Source organism: Xenopus laevis, chromosome 5L, assembly GCF_017654675.1.
Source record: "Xenopus laevis strain J_2021 chromosome 5L, Xenopus_laevis_v10.1, whole genome shotgun sequence".
In the NCBI taxonomy this organism is placed as follows: Eukaryota; Metazoa; Chordata; class Amphibia; order Anura; family Pipidae; genus Xenopus; species Xenopus laevis.
Genome location: NC_054379.1, coordinates 158,092,390 through 158,112,879, shown reverse-complemented (window position 1 = coordinate 158,112,879; position 20,490 = coordinate 158,092,390). Strand labels below are relative to the sequence as shown.

Genomic DNA, 20,490 nt, shown 5'->3' with positions numbered 1-20,490 from the left:
TCAAAAAAGAGGATGTTACACTCTACATAAAAAAAAGTTATGTAACGTATTCAAAACAAAATTACATAACGCAGTAGTAAGCCCTACGCGGTTTGACCACAAAGTGATCTTCCTTCATCAGGGGAAAAAAAGAAACAATAACATAAAAAAAGCTGACTTTTTTTTTTTTTTTACCAGTTAATGTAATTTTGTTTTGAATAAATGTTAGCTCTTTTTCCTTTAGAGAAAATAAAGTTAGACGGTAGACACAAATTGTAGCCAAATTGATGATCGTGAGGTCGGAGGCTGCCCATTAATGTCTCCAGAGACAATAACAATCAGTAAAGAGGATGTTACACTCTACATAAGAAAAAGTCAAAACGTATTCTAAACACAATTACATAATGCAGTAGTAAGCCCTGCACGTTTTGACCACAAAGTGATCTTCATCAGGGGAAAAAAGAAACAATAACATAAAAAAGCCCACTTTGGAAATACATTTAGAAGGCCCCACCCAAATTAATGATTGTGAGGGGCAAATCCCTCGGAGGCTGCCCATTAATGTCTCCAGAGACCACAACAATCAAAAAGGAGGATTTTGCACTCCACACAAAAAAAACTAAATTAGATAATGCGGTAGGAAGCCTGACGCGTTCGACCACAAAGTGGTTTTCATCAGGGGAAAAAAGAAACAATAACAGGTAAAAAAGTTACTTTTTTTTTTTAACCTGTTCTTTTTTCCACCCTGATGAAGACCACTGTGGTCAAAACGCGTCAGGCTTTCTATTGCATTATGTAATTTTGTTTTGAATACATTTTGCCTCTTTTTTCCTTTAGACTGTGTCCCCTGTGGGTATCTAGTAATATTTAGGGGGACTATGAGGGGTTTTATGGAAGTTGCAGCCATTCAGCCTGTGGATTACGGAATCCTGTGCAGTTAAATGACGTGTAGCATCTTCTAAGTATTAAGTGGAACAAAACACCCACACTTACATCTTGTAATATTACCATCAGAAAGTAGTAGTAGTAGTAGAAGTGGTCTGTTTGCATGTTTTACTCATGTGTATTCCCCCCCCCCCATAGCAAAGCAAAGATTTAACAGATTCTGTCAAAGTGCTTAAAGAAGAGGAGAATGAAAGTGCCAAAGTAAAGACACCTGAAGTCAAAAAGGTATGGAAATACAATCGTGTACCTGTAATTTACCTGTATTTGTATGTGGATGTACCTATGGAATATTGTTTCCCCATTATAATGATAGAACTCTTGAGTATCACTCATGTATTATAAGGGATAATGTACCCCCTACTGTAAATGATAAGGATATTAGAAGTCACTGAGGGGTTGTTCTGTGACCATATAAAGACACAAGGCTGCAGGCTGAGTTATACAGGGAACTCTGAGTATCACTCATGTATTATAAGGGATAATGTACCCCCTACTGTAAATGATAAGGATATTAGAAGTCACTGAGGGGTTGTTCTGTGACCATATAAAGACACAAGGCTGCAGGCTGAGTTATACAGGGAACTCTGAGTATCACTCATGTATTATAAGGGATAATGTACCCCTGTGTTGCCAGTAAACACACCGCACGGCATAAACCAAAAGACAACCCAGAAATGTGTAGCACATGTTGGTGCCATAAAAGGGTTAAAGTACAGGACAGCTGAAAGTGACTTTCTACAGATGATGCAGTTTATTACAGGTATAGGATCCCTTATCCGGAAACCTGATTTCCGGATAAGGAATGGCTTTATCTAAATAATCCAAATTTTTAAAAATGATTTCCTTTTTCTCTGTAATAATTAAACAGTAGCTTGTACTTGATCCCAACTAAGATATAATTAATCCTTATTGGAAGCAAAACCAGCCTATTGGGTTTATTTAATGTGTAAATTAATTTCTTAAGTCTAGACTTAAGGCATGAAGACCCAAATTACGGAAAGATCCGTTATCCGGAAAACCCCAGGTCCCGAGCATTCTGGATAACAGGTCCCATACCTGTATAACAAAACCTGAATATGGCAGCATATTAGCTCAGCACTGTGCAGGAGAAAACATGAAAACAAATGTAATGTCAATTGTAAGAGTGTTCATATGAGCAGATTAAGCAGTGTTTCCTTCCCTTTTAACTTTTTTTTTTTTTTTTAATGGGCTGTATTCCTTCCAGCCATTGGCTCCCAGCATTGGTACATCTCCACTCCCGACTTCATTCCCTGTGTCAAAACCCGCCCCCAGTCCGCCGGTCCCATTACCTACTGAGGCGAAAGTGAAATCAGATGTGACCGACAGTAAGAGGAGTGAAAAGAGTGAAATGGACGACCTTAAAGCCCAAATTAGTGACCTGCTCAGCATTGTGCATGCACTTAGAAAAGAACATAGGTAAGTGTATGCTCCTATGCGCGAGGGGCGTTTTAGACACATGATGGTGTCACTTTAAAGGAGAAGGAAAGGCTAAAACTAAGTAAGCTTTATCAGAAAGGTCTATATAAATACACCAGTAAACCCTCAAAGTAATGCTGCTCTGAGTCCTCTGTCAAAGGAAACACCACATTTCTTTCCTTCTATTGTGTACTCATGGGCTTCTGTATCACACTTCCTGTTTTCAGCTTAAAGGGGACCTGTCACCCAAAAAAAAAATATTCAAAATCCTATTTTATCACAATCAAATATGAACTTTAATTACACAATATAAATTATTTGAATCTTGTTTCCTTCAGTCTGGGAATTTGTAGCAGTTAAAGTTAGAGCTGCAGTATTTCTGGTCAGGTGATCTCTGACGCAGCACACAGACCATCACAAAATGGTGGCTCAAGGCGAGAGATGTAAAAGGACAATATTTACTTAAATATATATATCAGTTTGGTAAGATTCTTTAATATGCCACTTAATATGATATAAACTGTCTGTTGCGTAAGTGTTCATTTTGAGGATATAGTTTTCCTTTAAAGGGATACTGTCATGGGGAAAAAAATTTTTTCTCAAAATGATTCAGTTAATAGTGCTGCTCCAGCAGAATTCTCCACTGAATCCATTTCTCAAAAGAGAAAACAGATTTTTTTTTTATATTCAATTTTGAAATCTGACATGGGGCTAGACATATTATCAATTTCCCAGCTGCCCCAAGTCATGTGACTTGTGCTCTGATAAACTTCAGTCACTCTTTACTGCTGTACTGCAAGTTGAAGTGATATCACCCCCCTCCCCCCCCCCAGCAGCCAAACAAAAGAACAATGGGAAGGTAACCAGATAACAGCTCCCTAACACAAGATAACAGCTGCCTGGCAGATCTAAGAACAACACTCAATAGTAAAAACCCATGTCCCACTGAGACACATTCACTCACATTGAGAAGGAAAAACAGCAGCCTGCCAGAAAGCATTTCTCTCCTAAAGTGCAGGCACAAGTCACATGACTGGGGCAGCTGGGAAATTGACAATATGTCTAGCCCCATGTCAGATTTCAAAATTAAATATAAAAAAATCTGTTTGCTCTTTTGAGAAATGGATTTCAGTGCAGAATTCTGCTGGAGCAGCACTATTAACTGATGTGTTTTGAAAAAAAACATGTTTTCCGATGACAGGATCCCTATAGGTCGTATATAATTCCTCATAAAATCGGCATCTGCCGTCATGAAATAGGTATAATCTATAACCATTGTATTGTGTTTTTATTTCTTTTGTTTGCTTCTTTTGTTTTTGTATAAAATGAATAAAATATTTTTAAAAAAAAGGAACATAGCACACCTCTCCCTTGTATAAGCATGCCAAGAAACCTTTATTGTCTTTCATTCTAGGAAAGAGATGGATCACCTAAAGAAACAGTTAGACGAGGAACGATTGCTACGGACCCATTTAGAGGTAAGACGTTTCTTCATTAAGCTTCAGTCTGTGAAGTGCACATCCGGGTATTAAAGGAGAAGGAAAGCCCCAGGGCGCAAAACCCCTCCCCCCCTCCCCTGTGTTGCCCCCCCCTCCCTCCTCCCCCCTGGCCTACCTGTCCCCCTGGGCAAATGCCCCTAACTTGTTACTCACCCCTCTGCGCAGGTCCTGTCCACGGAGTTCACAGTCGCCATCTTCTCCCACGCGCGTCTTCTTCCTGCTCTGACCGGCGTCTTCTGGCGCATGCGCAGTAGGAACAGGTACCGGTACAGCTCTATTGCGCATGCGCCGAATGTCACGAAGTGTAATCGGAAAACTTCGTGACATTCGGCGCATGCGCAGTAGAGCTGTACCGGTACCTGTTCCTACTGCGCATGCGCCAGAAGACGCCGGTCAGAGCAGGAAGAAGACGCGCGTGGGAGAAGATGGCGACTGTGAACTCCGTGGACAGAACCTGCGCAGAGGGGTGAGTAACAAGTTAGGGGCATTTGCCCAGGGGGACAGGTAGGCCAGGGGGGAGGAGGGAGGGGGGGCAACACAGGGGAGGGGGGAGGGGTTTTGCGCCCTGGGGCTTTCCTTCTCCTTTAAAGGGCAAAGCCAATAATAAGGGCCTATGGGTATTTAATTCAGATCTTCCCGGTCACAACGGACAGAGCAGTGATCAATCTGCCAATTAAATCAAAAACAATCTTGCTCAGCATATCACATTAAGTAATGACAACCAGAGAGCATTTATAGAGCGCTTTTGTGAAGAGAATGTGAATGAGCACACACATTTCTAGAGTAGTTTCAAGTGTTAATGGTGAAGTCAAGTTTCCTTTCCTGGAGCATTTTTTATAGTCGTTAAAGGTCATGTAAAGCCAAAAAAATAAAACCCCCTTTTTACTTTTTTTTAATGAAAAAGGATCTCCAAAATTCAGTTTTTATAAGAAACCTGACTGTATGCAGTCAAATTCTCTCTTCATTTACTGTTGTGTATAGGAATTGTCAGACGGTCCCTAACTGCTCTGCTGGGAAACAATCATACTTATGAACAGCAGGGGGAGCCCCCACCTTACTTCCCAGCCATGCAGAACTCAAGCAGCTTTGTTTGTTTCCCTGTAGAGCAGTCGGCGACTGTGTAGAGATTTGTATTGGATTTTATTTTTGCCTTTACATCCCCTTTACTGTTTCCAACTCCAGCTGCAGGGACAAAGATCATTGAGCCAGATTTAAACAAATAAACTGGGATTCTATTTGGCAGATTATTTTGCTGCAGCCATTGGTTTTGCAGAGTTGGAGAAAGTTTGTATTAAACAATACAACAACTATAAAATCCACATTAGATTACATGACAACACAGGACCCAGTGCAGTCTGTATATTCTGATTATTAATCAGTTTTGCTTTAGCGGCTTCTGGCAGATATTATTTGACTTGTGCTGTTTTGATAATTTATGATGATCCCTAAGCAGCCCAGACCACACTGAGCATGTGCACAGTCTTGGGGGCAGATTCATTAAAGGACCAGTAACGTCAACATTTTTTTTTACAAAATTCGTTAGTATACATCGAAATATAAACACCAACACACTTTAAAATTTTAAATTGCAAAGCCTTTATTAAAAAATAACTTACTGAAACTCCACTTCCTGTCCTCTTCAGAAACGGCGATACGGCGACCATCCTTCCTGCAGCAGTTGATTTCTTCTCCCTGGCTATCTCTCCTGGCCACTCTATGTCTGCCGCGCTCTGCCAGCAAGATTGACAGCCAGCTTCTTCTTCTCCAGTCACTTCTTGATGCAGCCGTACTGGTCCTGGTGGTGATCATCTACGGGGCTTGCACAAAACCGGCGTGCGCTGGACTTCTCCCTGCACACTCGGTGTGCTGCTGCTGCGGACTCTGAGCCCTGCTGCCCCTTTGTTTCCCGTGCACCCTGTGTAATGGAGGTCCCTGCTGACTGGGGGTCTGCGGCGGAGAGCGCTTGTTGTTGCTCCCACCGCCGGGCCTGTCACTCCTGATCGCTGCTCTCATGGATAGTAGCGCCATGGAGAGCCTGTCCCGCAGTGCTGCTGCTTTTGTGTGCTGTCCGTAGCGCTGTCCCAGGCGCTGCCGTCTGAACTGAAGCGCACGCACAGCCTCTTTGTCTGGGAGGCTTCCTACTCAGCTCTAGTTCTTTCTCCGCTGCTGTTACTCTCAATATTGTCCTTCTTCCTGTAACCTCAGTGCTGTCTCTGTTTCTCTCATAACTTTAGCACTGTCGATACTGAGCAGAGCGCACCTGAATAGCGCAGGAAACCCTTTCTTGCATTGGAACTGGGCGCAGCGCTACTTTCCATGAGAGCAGCGATCAGGAGTGACAGGCCCGGCGGTGGGAGCAACAACAAGCGCTCTCCGCCGCAGACCCCCAGTCAGCAGGGACCTCCATTACACAGGGTGCACGGGAAACAAAGGGGCAGCAGGGCTCAGAGTCCGCAGCAGCAGCACACCGAGTGTGCAGGGAGAAGTCCAGCGCACGCCGGTTTTGTGCAAGCCCCGTAGATGATCACCACCAGGACCAGTACGGCTGCATCAAGAAGTGACTGGAGAAGAAGAAGCTGGCTGTCAATCTTGCTGGCAGAGCGCGGCAGACATAGAGTGGCCAGGAGAGATAGCCAGGGAGAAGAAATCAACTGCTGCAGGAAGGATGGTCGCCGTATCGCCGTTTCTGAAGAGGACAGGAAGTGGAGTTTCAGTAAGTTATTTTTTAATAAAGGCTTTGCAATTTAAAATTTTAAAGTGTGTTGGTGTTTATATTTCGATGTATACTAACGAATTTTGTAAAAAAAAATTTTGACGTTACTGGTCCTTTAAGGGTCGAATTTCGAAGTTAAAAATACTTCGAAATTCGACCCTCGAATTGAAATCCTTCGACTTCGAATATCGAAGTCGAAGGATTTAGCGCTAATCCTGCGATCGATCGATCGAAGGATTTTTCGAACGATTAAATCCTTCGAATCGAACGATTTCAATCCAACGATCGAAGGAAAATCCTTCGATGAAAAAATCACAGGCAAGCCTATGGGGACCTTCCCCATAGGCTAACATTGACTTCGGTAGGTTTTACCTGCCGAAGTAGGGGGTCGAAGTTTTTTTTAAAGGGAAAGTACTTCGACTATCGAATGGTCGAATAGTCGAACGATTTTTACTTCGATTCGTTCGAATTCTAACGAATTTAACCAATTCGATGGTCGAAGTACCCAAAAAATACTTCGAAATTCGAAGTATTTTTCATTCGAATCCTTCACTCGAGCTTAGTGAATGGGCCCCATGGTCTTGCAGAGATGTTTGAGAAAGTGACAAGATGGTGACCCCCTGTGGCCAATTTTGAAAGCATAAATTATTTGTTTTATTAGGCATGTGGTGCAGTAAACTCATGTTTATGTTTAGTAAACAAAATACAGCATTTCTTGCCTTCTATTTGAGACTTTACTTCCCCTTTAATTACTTTTTAGTGTATCATCACCTTAAAGGTGGCCATACACTGTAAGATTCGCTCGTTTGGCTGGGTCACCAAACGAGAGAATCTTCCCTCCGACAAGCCCACCTTGGGTGGGTGATATAATTGTAATACAATGAAGGTGATACAAAAAGTCAAAGCAAGGGCCGCATCAATGAGCCGATGTGGTTGAGAGCTCTCCAAATTTTGGGCATATATTGGTCGAGAGGCCTGTCGGAGGGCCCCTTCGAGCCTCCATAATGGAGATCTCTCTGAATTTTGGCCAGATATCGGGGAGGCCTGTCTGAGGGCCCCATACATGTGCAGATAAACTGACAAATTGGTCTTAAGCAGGGGTCCCCAACCGCTGTGCCGCGGACAGTCTTCAACTGGGCCGCCGAATTGGATGCCAGTGCTCCAGAATTGGACGCGACCCCTCCAACCCACTTCCCTAGTTTATAGGTCCCTGGGCCAAAAAAAGTTGGGGACTCCTTGTCTAAATGACCCAAATCGGCAGCTTAACGGCGCCCGTGTTTGGCCACCTTTACTTGCTCTTTTGCCTCTTTTTTTTTTTGCTTTCACAAATGCACCATCGTTGCACCTGCTTTGTACTACTGGTTAATGGTTGTTTACATTTGATTATTATTCTTGCTTTTGCGTCTTTACTCTGAAATAACCCAGCTGTGTAATTGTTTTTCCCCCCGTAGACCGAGGTTGACAAGCTGAAGAAGGCGGTCCAGTTAACATGAGGCGGCCATTTTTTTACCCCACCAATCTAGATTAAAGTCCGTGTCAGATATTTAACGCCGTCTCCTCTTCTCCTCGAGTTCACGGAAGCATGGTCGAGCCCTACTCTGGCGCTTACCTTCGTTGCTTTGCCAATGGAATTAAAGAGGCCTTATGTTCTTACTGTGCTGGAGTGATGCAGGCCTAGTACAATGGTTTTGCTTCGAGATACTACTGAGTTTATGTACAAAGCTGGGATTCTGTACGAATTTTACTTGTGTAATTTTTTTTTTTTAAAGCTCTGAATACGGTGATATATATATCTTTAGAAATAATCTGTAATATAGTCTAACGGGGAATACAGTAGCCTTATCTTCACGGCGAAAACCATCATGTTTTGTAAATTTTTGACTTCTTATCCAGGGTTACACACTGTTGTGCCTGTCTGTGGTCCGAGTATTCATTAAAGGAGCTGTGTATAATTAGATTTTCCTCAGTCAGTTGTTAATACCGTGCCCAGGAGATGCTCCACCTATTAATGAGAAGATTGCTACTTTTTGTTTTTCTGGAGATCACTTTGCACAAGGAGAACTTCAGGGGATTTGTGTTGTACCGGAGCTTTGCACTTGCACTGGAATAGTAAAAATGTGCAGGTAAGAGAGACTAAGCTCATTCCTCTCAATACCACCTGTGTTGGGGGGAAGAGAATTCCAAAAGGGGGGATAGGTACTTCCTGGGATGTTGGTGGAGTTTTGGGATGGCCAAAGCAGATCAGATATGGTTTAATATTGTCCATTCCGGATGTGTTAATTTGCATTGGTTACAAGACTCCGAGTAAGGGGTGGAGTCATCTTAGCATAAAAATGTCCCATTATAAAAGGGACGACTCTTGGTATTCAGCTCTCAAGCAATTCTGGGAGTTTTAATGTAGGAAGGAGTTAGCATTTCCCTGGGCCCCTTCTTCTCTGATACTGGATCTAGAATTAAAATAAGTTTAATCAGTTCCTTTCCTGATACTGTCATACTGTGATACTGTCATGGGAAAACATGTTTTTTTTTTCTGGTAATAGTGCTGCTCCAGCAGACATCTCCACTAAAATCCATCATTCTAAAGAGCAAACTGATTTTTTTTTATATATTTAAATTTGAAATCTGACATGGGGCTAGACATATTGTCAGTTTACCAGGTGCCTCCAGTGATGTGACTTGTGCTCTGATAAACTTCAGTCACTCTTTACTGCTGCACTGCAAGTTTCACCCTCCTCCCCTTCCCCCCCCCCCCCAGCAGCCTAACAACAGAACAATGGGAAGGTAACCAGATAGCAGCTCCCTAACACAAGATAACAGCTGCCTGGTAGATCTAAGAACAACACTCAATAGTAAAATCCAGGTCCCACTGAGACACATTCAGTTACATTGAGTAGGAGAAACAACAGCCTGCCAGAAAGCAGTTCCATCCTAAAGTGCTGGCTCTTTCTGAAAGCACATGACCAGGCAAAATGACCTGAGATGCACCTACACACCAATATTACAACTATAAAAATATACACTTGTTGGGTTAGGAATTACATTTTACATGGTAGAGTGAATTATTTGCAGTGTAAATTTAGAAATAAAAACGACACCATAAAAATCACAACATAATCCCTTTAAGTTCTTGTATAGGTAGACGAACGCTATATTTTTAGCTGAATAATCCCCTTTTAAAGGCAAGTATAGACTTGTGCCGCCATATTGTGCTATTTCATCAGCTTCTGGACCCCACCTCCTTAGTGGTACCTGTTCGGAATTCCGATGTGCTGCTGTAGCGTGTTAGTAACCCTCCTGCAGCTGCTAATAAAACCTTATAGCCCACCTTAAATGGGAAGACAGAATAAAGTTCTATATTACGTACTTCTTTATCCAGTTACCATTTAGGAATCCATCCCTTGCTGTTAAAGAAGAAAGTATCAGCCATTAATATCAAGTTGGGGTTCATAGATCTCTGTGACTTGCAGTACCCTTTTCCACCAGTGTTGGCAGTAACAGAACTGTGCCTCACTTATAGACAAGGAGCAACCTTTTGTACAAAACTGCTTCCACATATTCTTGACCCCGTTTAATAAACAGAGCAAGCCATGCAATATATATGTTTTCAGAAAAGGAACGGTACTTCCCCTTTGAGATATATATATATATATATATATATATATATATATATATATATATATATATATATATATATATATATATATATATATATATATATATATATAGAATCCCTCCAATGACGGCACTCCAGAAGTAATCACACTTGGGTCAGTAGATATCGATCATAAAGGTTTATTTAGGTGGACCAACGTTTCGATACCACACAGGTATCTTCGTCGACCCCTGACGAAGATACCTGTGTGGTATCGAAACGTTGGTCCACCTAAATAAACCTTTATGATCGATATCTACTGACCCAAGTGTGATTACTTCTGGAGTGCCGTCATTGGAGGGATTCTGCATGTGTTTAAAGACTGGCACCCGGCCCTTACAGCATTTATGGTTGTGCGTTCCTGCTCGTGTTGATATATATACAGGTATATATATAAAATTTTCATCCAGTGCATGTAAGTGACGGTATCTCCTATCACCTTCAGAGTATTCTCTTGCAGTTGATCTAAAATTTTTATGAACATAGTCAAATATAATGTATTCTAGGATATTTTTTTACCAGTGTGATTGGATGCTTTTGGCTGCTGCAATTTATACCCAATCAGGAATTGAGCCCCTTGTTTCCAAGGTTATTCTGCAGATTCCATGCTGACTTTTTACTGGTCTATCGGGCACAGGCGACCTAAGGTCCTCAGGAATTGTAGTACAGATATGGGACCTGTTATCCAGAATGCTCGGTACCTGGGGTTTTCCGGATAACGGATATTTATGTAATTTGGATCTTCATACTGGAAAATCATGTAAACATTGAAAAAAAAAAACAATAGGCTGGTTCTGCTTCTAATAAGGATTAATTATATCTTAGTTGGGATCAAGTACAGGTATGGGACCTGTTATCCAGAATGATTGGAACCTTGGGCTTTCCGGATAATGGATCTTACTGTAATTTGGATCTTCAAACCTTAAGTCTACTGGAAAATCATGTAAACATTAAATAAACCCAATTGGCTGGTTTTGCGTCCAATAAGGATTAATTATATCTCAGTTGGGATCAAGTACAAGTGTTTTATTATTACAGAGAAATTTTTTTTTGATTATTTAGCTACAATGAACTCTATGGGAGACGACCTTTCCATTCTGGATAATGGGTTTCCGGATAATGGATCCCATACCTGTTCAAGCTACTGTTTTATTATTACAGAGAAAAAGGAAATCATTTTTGAAAATTTAGATTTTTTTGGATAATATGGAGTCTATGGGAGATGGCCTTTCCGTAATTCAGAGCTTTCTGGATAACCAGTTTCCTGATAACGGATCCCTTTTCTGTAGTAAAACACTTTGCATCCCTAAGGCCGTGATTGGGTGCTGATAGTTGGATTACTAAGCGTAGGGCCAAAGAGCTGACCATTCATTCCTGTGCTGACAATATTAAGCGATAGACTGAGCAGTTCCCAGTTTTTTTGAATATCAATCTGCATGTAAGCTCAGGGGCCGGAGAGACAATCCGTTTTTAACTGAACTGTACAGTATAACCAGGGAATGGCCTTGTTTTTGCATAGCAATAAAATTGACAAAGTGCAATGAGATGATTTAAAAAAAAAAATTATAAGCTGCTAAGGGGCAGGGAGGGGTTTGTAGCCATGATAAAAGAAAAATTACACTAATATCTTTACCTAAAAGATTTATACAAAAAAACATTCCAAGAGCTTCGGAAATCAGTGCGTTAAAACAAAAAAAAAAGACTGTTTACAGGTGCTGTTAAATAATGCATGCTTTCAGAGCGGTTAATAAAAATGATTGAATTTTCACAATATATGTGGTCCGGGCTCTTTGTTTTTTTTATATCAATGTTTATAACAAAGTAGGAAGTTCCCCTATGCACTGTTACGGAGCAGTTACCCATAGCAACCAATTTGGATTTAGCATTTATTGTGTCATCAAATTGGACAGAAAAGTGCCTGTTATGGTGCCAGACCGCATTTAAAGGACAACCAAAACCTTAAAGGGGTTGTTCACCTTTGAGATTACTTTTAGTATGACAGAGAGAGTGATATTCTGAGATAATTGGCAATTAATTTTTTACTATTTGTGGTTTTTGAGTTTTGCTTTTTATTCAGCAGCTCTCCCATTTGGCATTTTCAGCAATCTGGTTTCTAGGGTCCAAATTACCCTAGCAACCATGCATTGTTTTGAATAAGAGACTGAAATATGAACAAGAGAGGCCTGAATAAAAAGATGAGTAATAAAAAGTAGCAATAACAATAAATGTGTACCCTTACAGAGTATGTGTTTCTTAGATGGGGTCAGTGACCCCCATTTGAAAGCTGGATAGAGTCATGAAGATGAAGAAGGCAAATAATTAAAAAACTATAAAAAAAAAAATGATGACTAATTGAAAAGTTGCTTAGAATTAGCCATTCTATAACATACTAAAAGTTAACTTAAAAGTTAAAATGCAGTTCATGTGCAGTAATACCGATGTCCTGACACAATCCGAACGTTCTAGCAACGCCTTATGGACAAACTAAGCGCACAATACGGCAATGAACACACACAGAGATGGCAAAGCTCATCAGTCCTACCACTGAGCCGACAACCGGGACTTCAACCGACGAAGACTCCCGCAAATTACTGCAAATAATAAAATCTCAAATCAATTTAAGTCTCAGGATAGACACAGCAGAGAACGTTGAGGGTTTCACAAAATGTTCCAGATGATGCAATTTCTTCCATTTCCCGAACCGATGACCTGGAAGACAAAACACTTGACCTACAGCTCAAACTAGATGATCTAGAAGACGGGTCAAGGAGAAATAATGTGACACTAATCATAGAAATACTCTCACGGGCCAAAGCTCCCAAACTACGAGTCACAAACTAGGGCACGGCTCGTGTTTTATGATGAATACAGTACAGCTATAGGACCTCTTATCCAGAATACTCGGGACCTGGGGTTTTCCGGATAAGGGATCTTTATAATTTGCATCTTCATACATTAAGGGGTAGATTTATTAAAGGTCGGAGTGAAAATTAGAATTTCGAAATTAAACATGTACTTTCTCTTTCAAAATTCGACCATTCACCATCTAAAACCTGCCGAATGCCTTTTTTAGCCTATGGGGGACCCCCTAGAACCTATTTGGAGTCAATTGGTGGTGAAAAATCTGTTTTTTTTTGTTTGTTTTTTTGGTAAAACTTCGAATCGTACTATTTGGAAACGCTATTACTTTCAATTCATACGATTTAAATTTGTTCGAAAACTGACATATTCAATCAAAAACAGACCTATTCGCCCAAAAAAAACAACAATATAATTTTGGTTGATCTTTTTTGATTCGAATTGCGAAGTTTTTCAAATTTGAAATTCAACCCTTAATAAATCTGCCCCTAAATCTACTAGAAAACCATGTAAACATTAATTAAACCCAATATGCTGGTTTTGCTTCCAATAGAGCTTAATTATATCTTAGTCGGGATCAAGTACAAGGGACTGTTTTATTATTACACAGAAAAGGGAAATAATCTTTAAAAAAATTTGGATTATTTGATAATTATAATGGAGTCTATGGGAGATGGCCTTCCTGTAATTCGGAGCTTTGTGGATCATGGGTTAACGGCTCCCATACCTGTATTGCAAATGATGAGACAAAGGATTGCTGTGACTATACAAACACATGTGTGTAGGCTCATTGATGCAGAGCTGATGGGACAAACAATGGATGGAAATATGGTGTTGGATCCTTTAGAGTTAAGATCTCTTTGTATAAAGATTTACAATATCATTCCCATTATTATTTCTGTTTTTAGAACAAGAGTACGATTTCTTTGGACAAACGTGATAATAGGGCAGAGGCCGAATGTCTATTATTTATCTTCGTAAGACATGGGTCAGAGATTCCCCCCTTAGTATTTCATCTGATGTTGTGCTCCAATTCCAAGGGCAAACATCTCAGGAGAACCCCATTAATTTAATTTCTATTTCTACCCAATTCTATAGTTTTATTCCAACTTGAAATATCTAGTGATGTGTGGGTCAGGAAAAACTCAACCAGTACCCAACCCTGACCCTTACCTGCAAAATGTTGCCATTGTAGGACGCGTGCCCAATCAGTACCCGTATTTCTATATGTTCTGCGGTTCTCCCCAAAGAACTTTACCTATTCCATAACTCCCCACCCCCCTTCCCTCCAGTCTCTTTGACTATATCTTTGACTCTTGATTCATTAATATGCACATTTATATGGGGCAACAAACAACCCCTCGTAAGTCTCAAAACCTTAACTGCCCCTAATACACACGGAGGTCTGGCTTGTCCACACTTGTTTCTTTATTACCTGGCGGCACAGCTAATATATGTAACCGCTGCCTTCCCTGTTTCAGCAGAAGCGTCTGGGTCTGTTGTCTCTCACCAATATTGTACTTCAGGGTAGAGTCCTGCAGCGGGTCGGGTACCCGCAGGTTACCTGCAAAAAAAGCATTCCCTGCGGAATGAGGGGAGGATTTTCAGATGTGGCTTGCGGGTCTCATCTAGATTTCTTATGTTATGTACTATTGTCTATATTTTACTCCTTTTAAAGTTTTACAAAACTTGTTTCTGTTCCCGTCAATTTTTGATGATGTCACTTCCTGTTTGCAGCAACATCACTTCCTGTTGATGGTGGTCAGCGAGTTGCGGGTCGGGTTGCGGATAAGGCAGTTACGGGGTCGGGTAGTGGATCAAAGTGGGTAAATATGCGGGTTCGGGTCTGAGAAATTGGTTCTGCGCAGGTCTCTAGTTTAGGGAACCACTCAAAGGGGATGCCGCCCCCTATACTCTGAAGATACTACCCTTGATATGGGAAAAAGCTCTCGGGTATGACAAAACACACCAAAACCATGTCTCCCCCTCTATCTATATGGTGTAATCCTAAACTAAGTAATTCAGTAATTTGTGGATTTGTGGAAAGGCCACCTAGGCCCGGGCCTAGGGCGGCAGGATTTTAGGGGGGCGGCATGCTGTCCAACCACACCCACATTTGTTCAAAACTGGGGATGCGCTGGAGAGATAATTTATTTAATTTCCCGTGCGCCAATCCCCATTGCTCCTGTCCCCCTGGAGGTGACGGGGTGACGAACGGTAGTGGGCCTAGGGGCGCCCCCTATGTAAATCCGGCCCTGAGTAATTGCCCATAAGTCTTTACTTACCTCTCTTTGCAGGGCCTCAAAGCAGATAATTTATGCTTTAAATGAGGGACCAATCCAGGCACTTACCTACACTCCTTTTGGACATGCCCGCTGATAAGATCAATTCTGGCATTAGAAATTAAAATAAGTATTTGGTGTCTGAGAACTGGAGAGTAGAACACTTCAAATTGCTACACTTGGGCGATGGTAAATTATATAAAAGGACTGAAATGTAAACAACAAAAAGTAGACTTATTTCACTACTTTTGGAGTTGTCCTAATATATACAGGGTATGGTTAACCTTGGAGAAGTTTTTGAATCTCAAATTTAAACTCCAAATTAAATTAAGCCCAAAATTTGCGTTACTACATCTGGATTCTCCAGGACTCGATCCGAAGGGGCGACCCAAACCCCTAGGGGATTTATTGCTCAACCTAATTTTGTTGTTTACAGCCGCTACTAAGAAATTATTGTTCTTAAATTGGCTGAATCCACTCCTTCTTTATCAGATTTACAGTCCCTTTTACATCAACTCTGCTGGCAAGAAGCGATGAGGATTAAATCAGCAGAACCCCATCTAAAAAGAAAATTTACTGAAACGTGGTCAATATTCTGGGACCAAATTGATCCTAGCGAAGGGTCTGGTTGAGAGTATAACCCCTAACAAGTATCATTGTATTTTACTGAGGCTCTTCTACTTCTACGCTAGGAAAATAATGACCTTATTCTGGAGGCTACCAAACGCTTCATCCTTAAAACGACAGAAATCCCTTGTAAATGAAGCTCTCCCCTTATACCAGCTAATATACTTGAGCAGAGGGTGCCCAGACAGGTTTGAAAACATCTGGAGTCCATGGATAGACAAATTTGATACAGTCGCTGCTCAGGACAATAACTAATGTGCCATAAGATATATGTACAGTATTGTGATATCTACTAATACACACCCCACTGCCTTTCCCCTCCTCTCCCTTGTTTCACTTTTAATAAAAAAACTTGGAAACACTTGATCAGTCTCTGGTTGCCACAAGCCTGGTCGGCAAACCCATGTGATCTTCAAATCCTGGCGTTAATAGACCATTGTACTGCAGAAGTGTTTGCTATTGTTTATTATTGTTCAAGCTTACAAATAAAAGCTTAAAGGGATACTATCATGGGAAAAAAATTCAAAATGAATCAGTTAATAGAGCTGCTCCAGCAGAATTCTGCACAATTTCTCAAAAGAGCAAACAGATTTTTTTATATTTAATTTTGAAATCTGACATGGGGCTAGACATTTTGTCAATTTCCCAGCTGCCCCAAGTCATGTGACTTGTGCTCTTATAAACGTCAGTCACTCTTTACTGCTGTACTGCAAGTTGGAGTGATATCACCCCCTCCCCCCCCCCCAGCAGGCAAACAAAGAACAATGGGAAGGTAACCAGATAACAGCTCCATAACACAAAATAACAGTTGCCTGGTAGATCTAAGAACAACACTCAATAGTAAAATCCAGGTCCCACTGTGACACATTCAGTTACATTGAGAAGGAAAAACAGCAGCCTGCCAGAAAGCATTTCTCTCCTAAAGTGCAGGCATAAGTCACATGACCAGGGGCAGCTGGGAAATTGACAATATGTCTAGCCCCATGTCAGATTTCAAAATTGAATATAAAAAAATCAGTTTGCTCTTTTGAGAAATGGATTTCAGTGCAGAATTCTGCTGGAGCAGCACTATTAACAGATGCATTTTCCATGACAGTATCCCTTGATGTGATGTTGTGAGAAGTGTTTATGCTCCATTGATTAAAGCCCATTTCCTTATAAGCGAGAACAGATACAAAAACGTGTATAAATAATAAAACTGCGTATTACCTTTAATTGACGGCTGCAGACTGTTCATTTTCTTGAAGTTGCTGCTCCTCGTGAGTATTTCTGATGGTCGCCTCTCCGTTGATTGGCTAATCACAGTGGTTCATTGCGGATGTGCCATTAAAATCACTGAATAATCCAGAATAATAACACAAGGCTTTTCTTGTTATTCTTATTAACTGGTCACTTACCGGTATTCACTGATTGCCGACGGCTTTATGTTCTTTTTTTTTTTTATTCTGTAAGGGTCGCTGATGCCGTAGGTTACGTAGCTAACAATCTTGCAGGTAATGAGCGATAATTCACATTAAAATTTATTTTTTTAATTATTTTTTTTAAATGTAGTTAGTTTGGGATTTGTGAATGAATTTTGCTACTTTTATTCTGCAGCTCTCAAGCTTGGAATGAGATCTAAACCACAATAAAACTCTCCAACTATATCCCCAGGTTCTTTAGAGAAGGTGATCAGAATGTGGTTAAAAAGAAGTTCAAACTTTTTTTGTCTAAGTTTAACCTGTTGCTCAGGAAATAAATTGAAAAACCTTTTTCCCGTTGCTGTCCCAATGTCTCCCGCAGCCTTCCCTTGTGTGCTCCTTCATTGACGTCTGGCTGCTTTGCCTTTAAGTGAAACAAGGTGAATAGTGATGACCGGATACAAATTTGCTGCGAATTTTCACATTTCGCCGTAAATAAATTAATTGTGAAAAAAATTGTCACACGTCAAAATTATTTGGACACCCATTGACTTTAATACATTTGGACCAAATTGTTGTGCAAAATAAAATTGACACTCACGTCAAAATTGTTGCTCGCGACCAAATTATTTCGATCCCAATGTTTCTATATATCTGTAACCTTGTTATGAGCTAAGGGGGCCCAGTCTGAAGGCCAGTTAGGGGGAGATTTGGGGTGAGTGTTTATTTGTACCCTGGGTACCCCTGGAACTATAGCAGGGTGACACCCCAATGTTTCTATATATCTGTAACCTTGTTATGAGCTAAGGGGGCTCAGTCGGAAGGTCAGTTAGGGGGAGATTTGGGGTGAGTGCTTATTTGTGTCCTGGGTACCCCTGGAACTATAGCAGGGTGACTGTTACCCCAATGTTTCTATATATATGTAACCTTGTTATGAGCTAAGGGGGCCCAGTCTGAAGGTCAGTTAGGGGGAGATTTGGGGTGAGTGTTTATTTGTACCCTGGGTACCCCTGGAACTATAGCAGGGTGATTGTTACCCCAATGTTTCTATATATCTGTAACCTTGTTATGAGCTAAGGGGGCCCAGCCTGAAAGCCAGTTAAGGGGAGATTTGGGATGAGTGATTATTTGTGTCCTGGGTACCCCTGGAACTATAGCAGGGTGACTGTTACCCCAATGTTTCTATATATCTGTAACCTTGTTATGAGCTAAGGGGGCCCAGTCTGAAGGTCAGTTAGGGGGAGATTTGGGGTGAGTGCTTATTTGTGCCCTGGGTACCCCTGGAACTATAGCAGGGTGACTGTTACCCCAATGTTTCTATATATCTGTAACCTTGTTATGAGCTAAGGGGGCCCAGTCTGAAGGCCAGTTAGGGGGAGATTTGGGGTGAGTGTTTATTTGTACCCTGGGTACCCCTGGAACTATAGCAGGGTGACACCCCAATGTTTCTATATATCTGTAACCTTGTTATGAGCTAAGGGAGCCCAGTCTGAAGGTCAGTTAGGGGGAGATTTGGGGTGAGTGATTATTTGTACCCTGGGTACCCCTGGAACTATAGCAGGGTGACTGTTACCCCAATGTTTCTATATATCTGTAACCTTGTTATGAGCTAAGGGAGCCCAGTCTGAAGGTCAGTTAGGGGGAGATTTGGGGTGAGTGATTATTTGTACCCTGGGTACCCCTGGAACTATAGCAGGGTGACTGTTACCCCAATGTTTCTATATATCTGTAACCTTGTTATGAGCTAAGGGGGCTCAGTCTGAAGGTCAGTTAGGGGGAGATTTGGGGTGAGTGCTTATTTGTGTCCTGGGTACCCCTGGAACTATAGCAGGGTGACTGTTACCCCAATGTTTCTATATATCTTTAACCTTGTTATGAGCTAAAGGGCCCAGTCTGAAGGTCAGTTAGGGGGAGATTTGGGGTGAGTGTTTATTTGTACCCTGGGTACCCCTGGAACTATAGCAGGGTGACTGTTACCCCAATGTTTCTATATATCTTTAACCTTGTTATGAGCTAAAGGGGCCCTGTCTGAAGGTCAGTTAGGGGGAGATTTGGGGTGAGTGTTTATTTGTACCCTGGGTACCCCTGGAACTATAGCAGGGTGATTGTTACCCCAATGTTTCTATATATCTGTAACCTTGTTATGAGCTAAGGGGGCCCAGCCTGAAAGCCAGTTAAGGGGAGATTTGGGATGAGTGATTATTTGTGTCCTGGGTACCCCTGGAACTATAGCAGGGTGACTGTTACCCCAATGTTTCTATATATCTGTAACCTTGTTATGAGCTAAGGGGGCCCAGTCTGAAGGTCAGTTAGGGGGAGATTTGGGGTGAGTGCTTATTTGTACCCTGGGTACCCCTGGAACTATAGCAGGGTGACTGTTACCCCAATGTTTCTATATATCTGTAACCTTGTTATGAGCTAAGGGGGCCCAGTCTGAAGGTCAGTTAGGGGGAGATTCGGGGTGAGTGTTTATTCGTGCCCTGGGTACCCCTGGAACTATAGCAGGGTGACTGTTACCCCAATGTTTCTATATATCTGTAACCTTGTTATGAGCTAAGGGGGCTCAGTCTGAAGGTCAGTTAGGGGGAGATTTGGGGTGAGTGATTATTTGTGTCCTGGGTACCCCTGGAACTATAGCAGGGTGACTGTTACCCCAATGTTTCTATATATCTGTAACCTTGTTATGAGCTAAGGGGGCCCAGTCTGAAGGTCAGTTAGGGGGAGATTTGGGGTGAGTGCTTATTTGTACCCTGGGTACCCCTGGAACTATAGCAGGGTGATTGTTACCCCAATGTTTCTATATATCTGTAACCTTGTTATGAGCTAAGGGGGCTCAGTCTGAAGGTCAGTTAGGGGGAGATTTGGGGTGAGTGATTATTTGTGTCCTGGGTACCCCTGGAACTATAGCAGGGTGACTGTTACCCCAATGTTTCTATATATCTGTAACCTTGTTATGAGCTAAGGGGGCCCAGCCTGAAAGCCAGTTAGGGGGAGATTTGGGGTGAGTGCTTATTTGTACCCTGGGTACCCCTGGAACTATAGCAGGGTGACTGTTACCCCAATGTTTCTATATATCTGTAACCTTGTTATGAGCTAA

At 41.6% G+C, this 20,490-nt stretch overlaps 1 protein-coding gene across 4 annotated transcripts in view; it reads left to right on the top strand.

Moving 5' to 3' along the window:
- The window catches only part of cd2ap.L (CD2-associated protein L homeolog), a 96,047-nt gene extending 87,519 nt beyond the window's left edge, over positions 1–8,528 (top strand). For all 4 annotated transcript variants that reach the window (XM_041562205.1, NM_001092963.1, XM_041562206.1 and 1 more), the window contains 4 exon segments: positions 1,063–1,149; positions 2,150–2,361; positions 3,776–3,839; positions 8,025–8,528. In XM_041562205.1, coding sequence (XP_041418139.1) covers positions 1,063–1,149; positions 2,150–2,361; positions 3,776–3,839; positions 8,025–8,066 — 405 coding nt within the window. In that variant the 3' untranslated portion in view covers positions 8,067–8,528.
- The last annotated feature ends 11,962 nt before the right edge of the window (positions 8,529–20,490 follow it).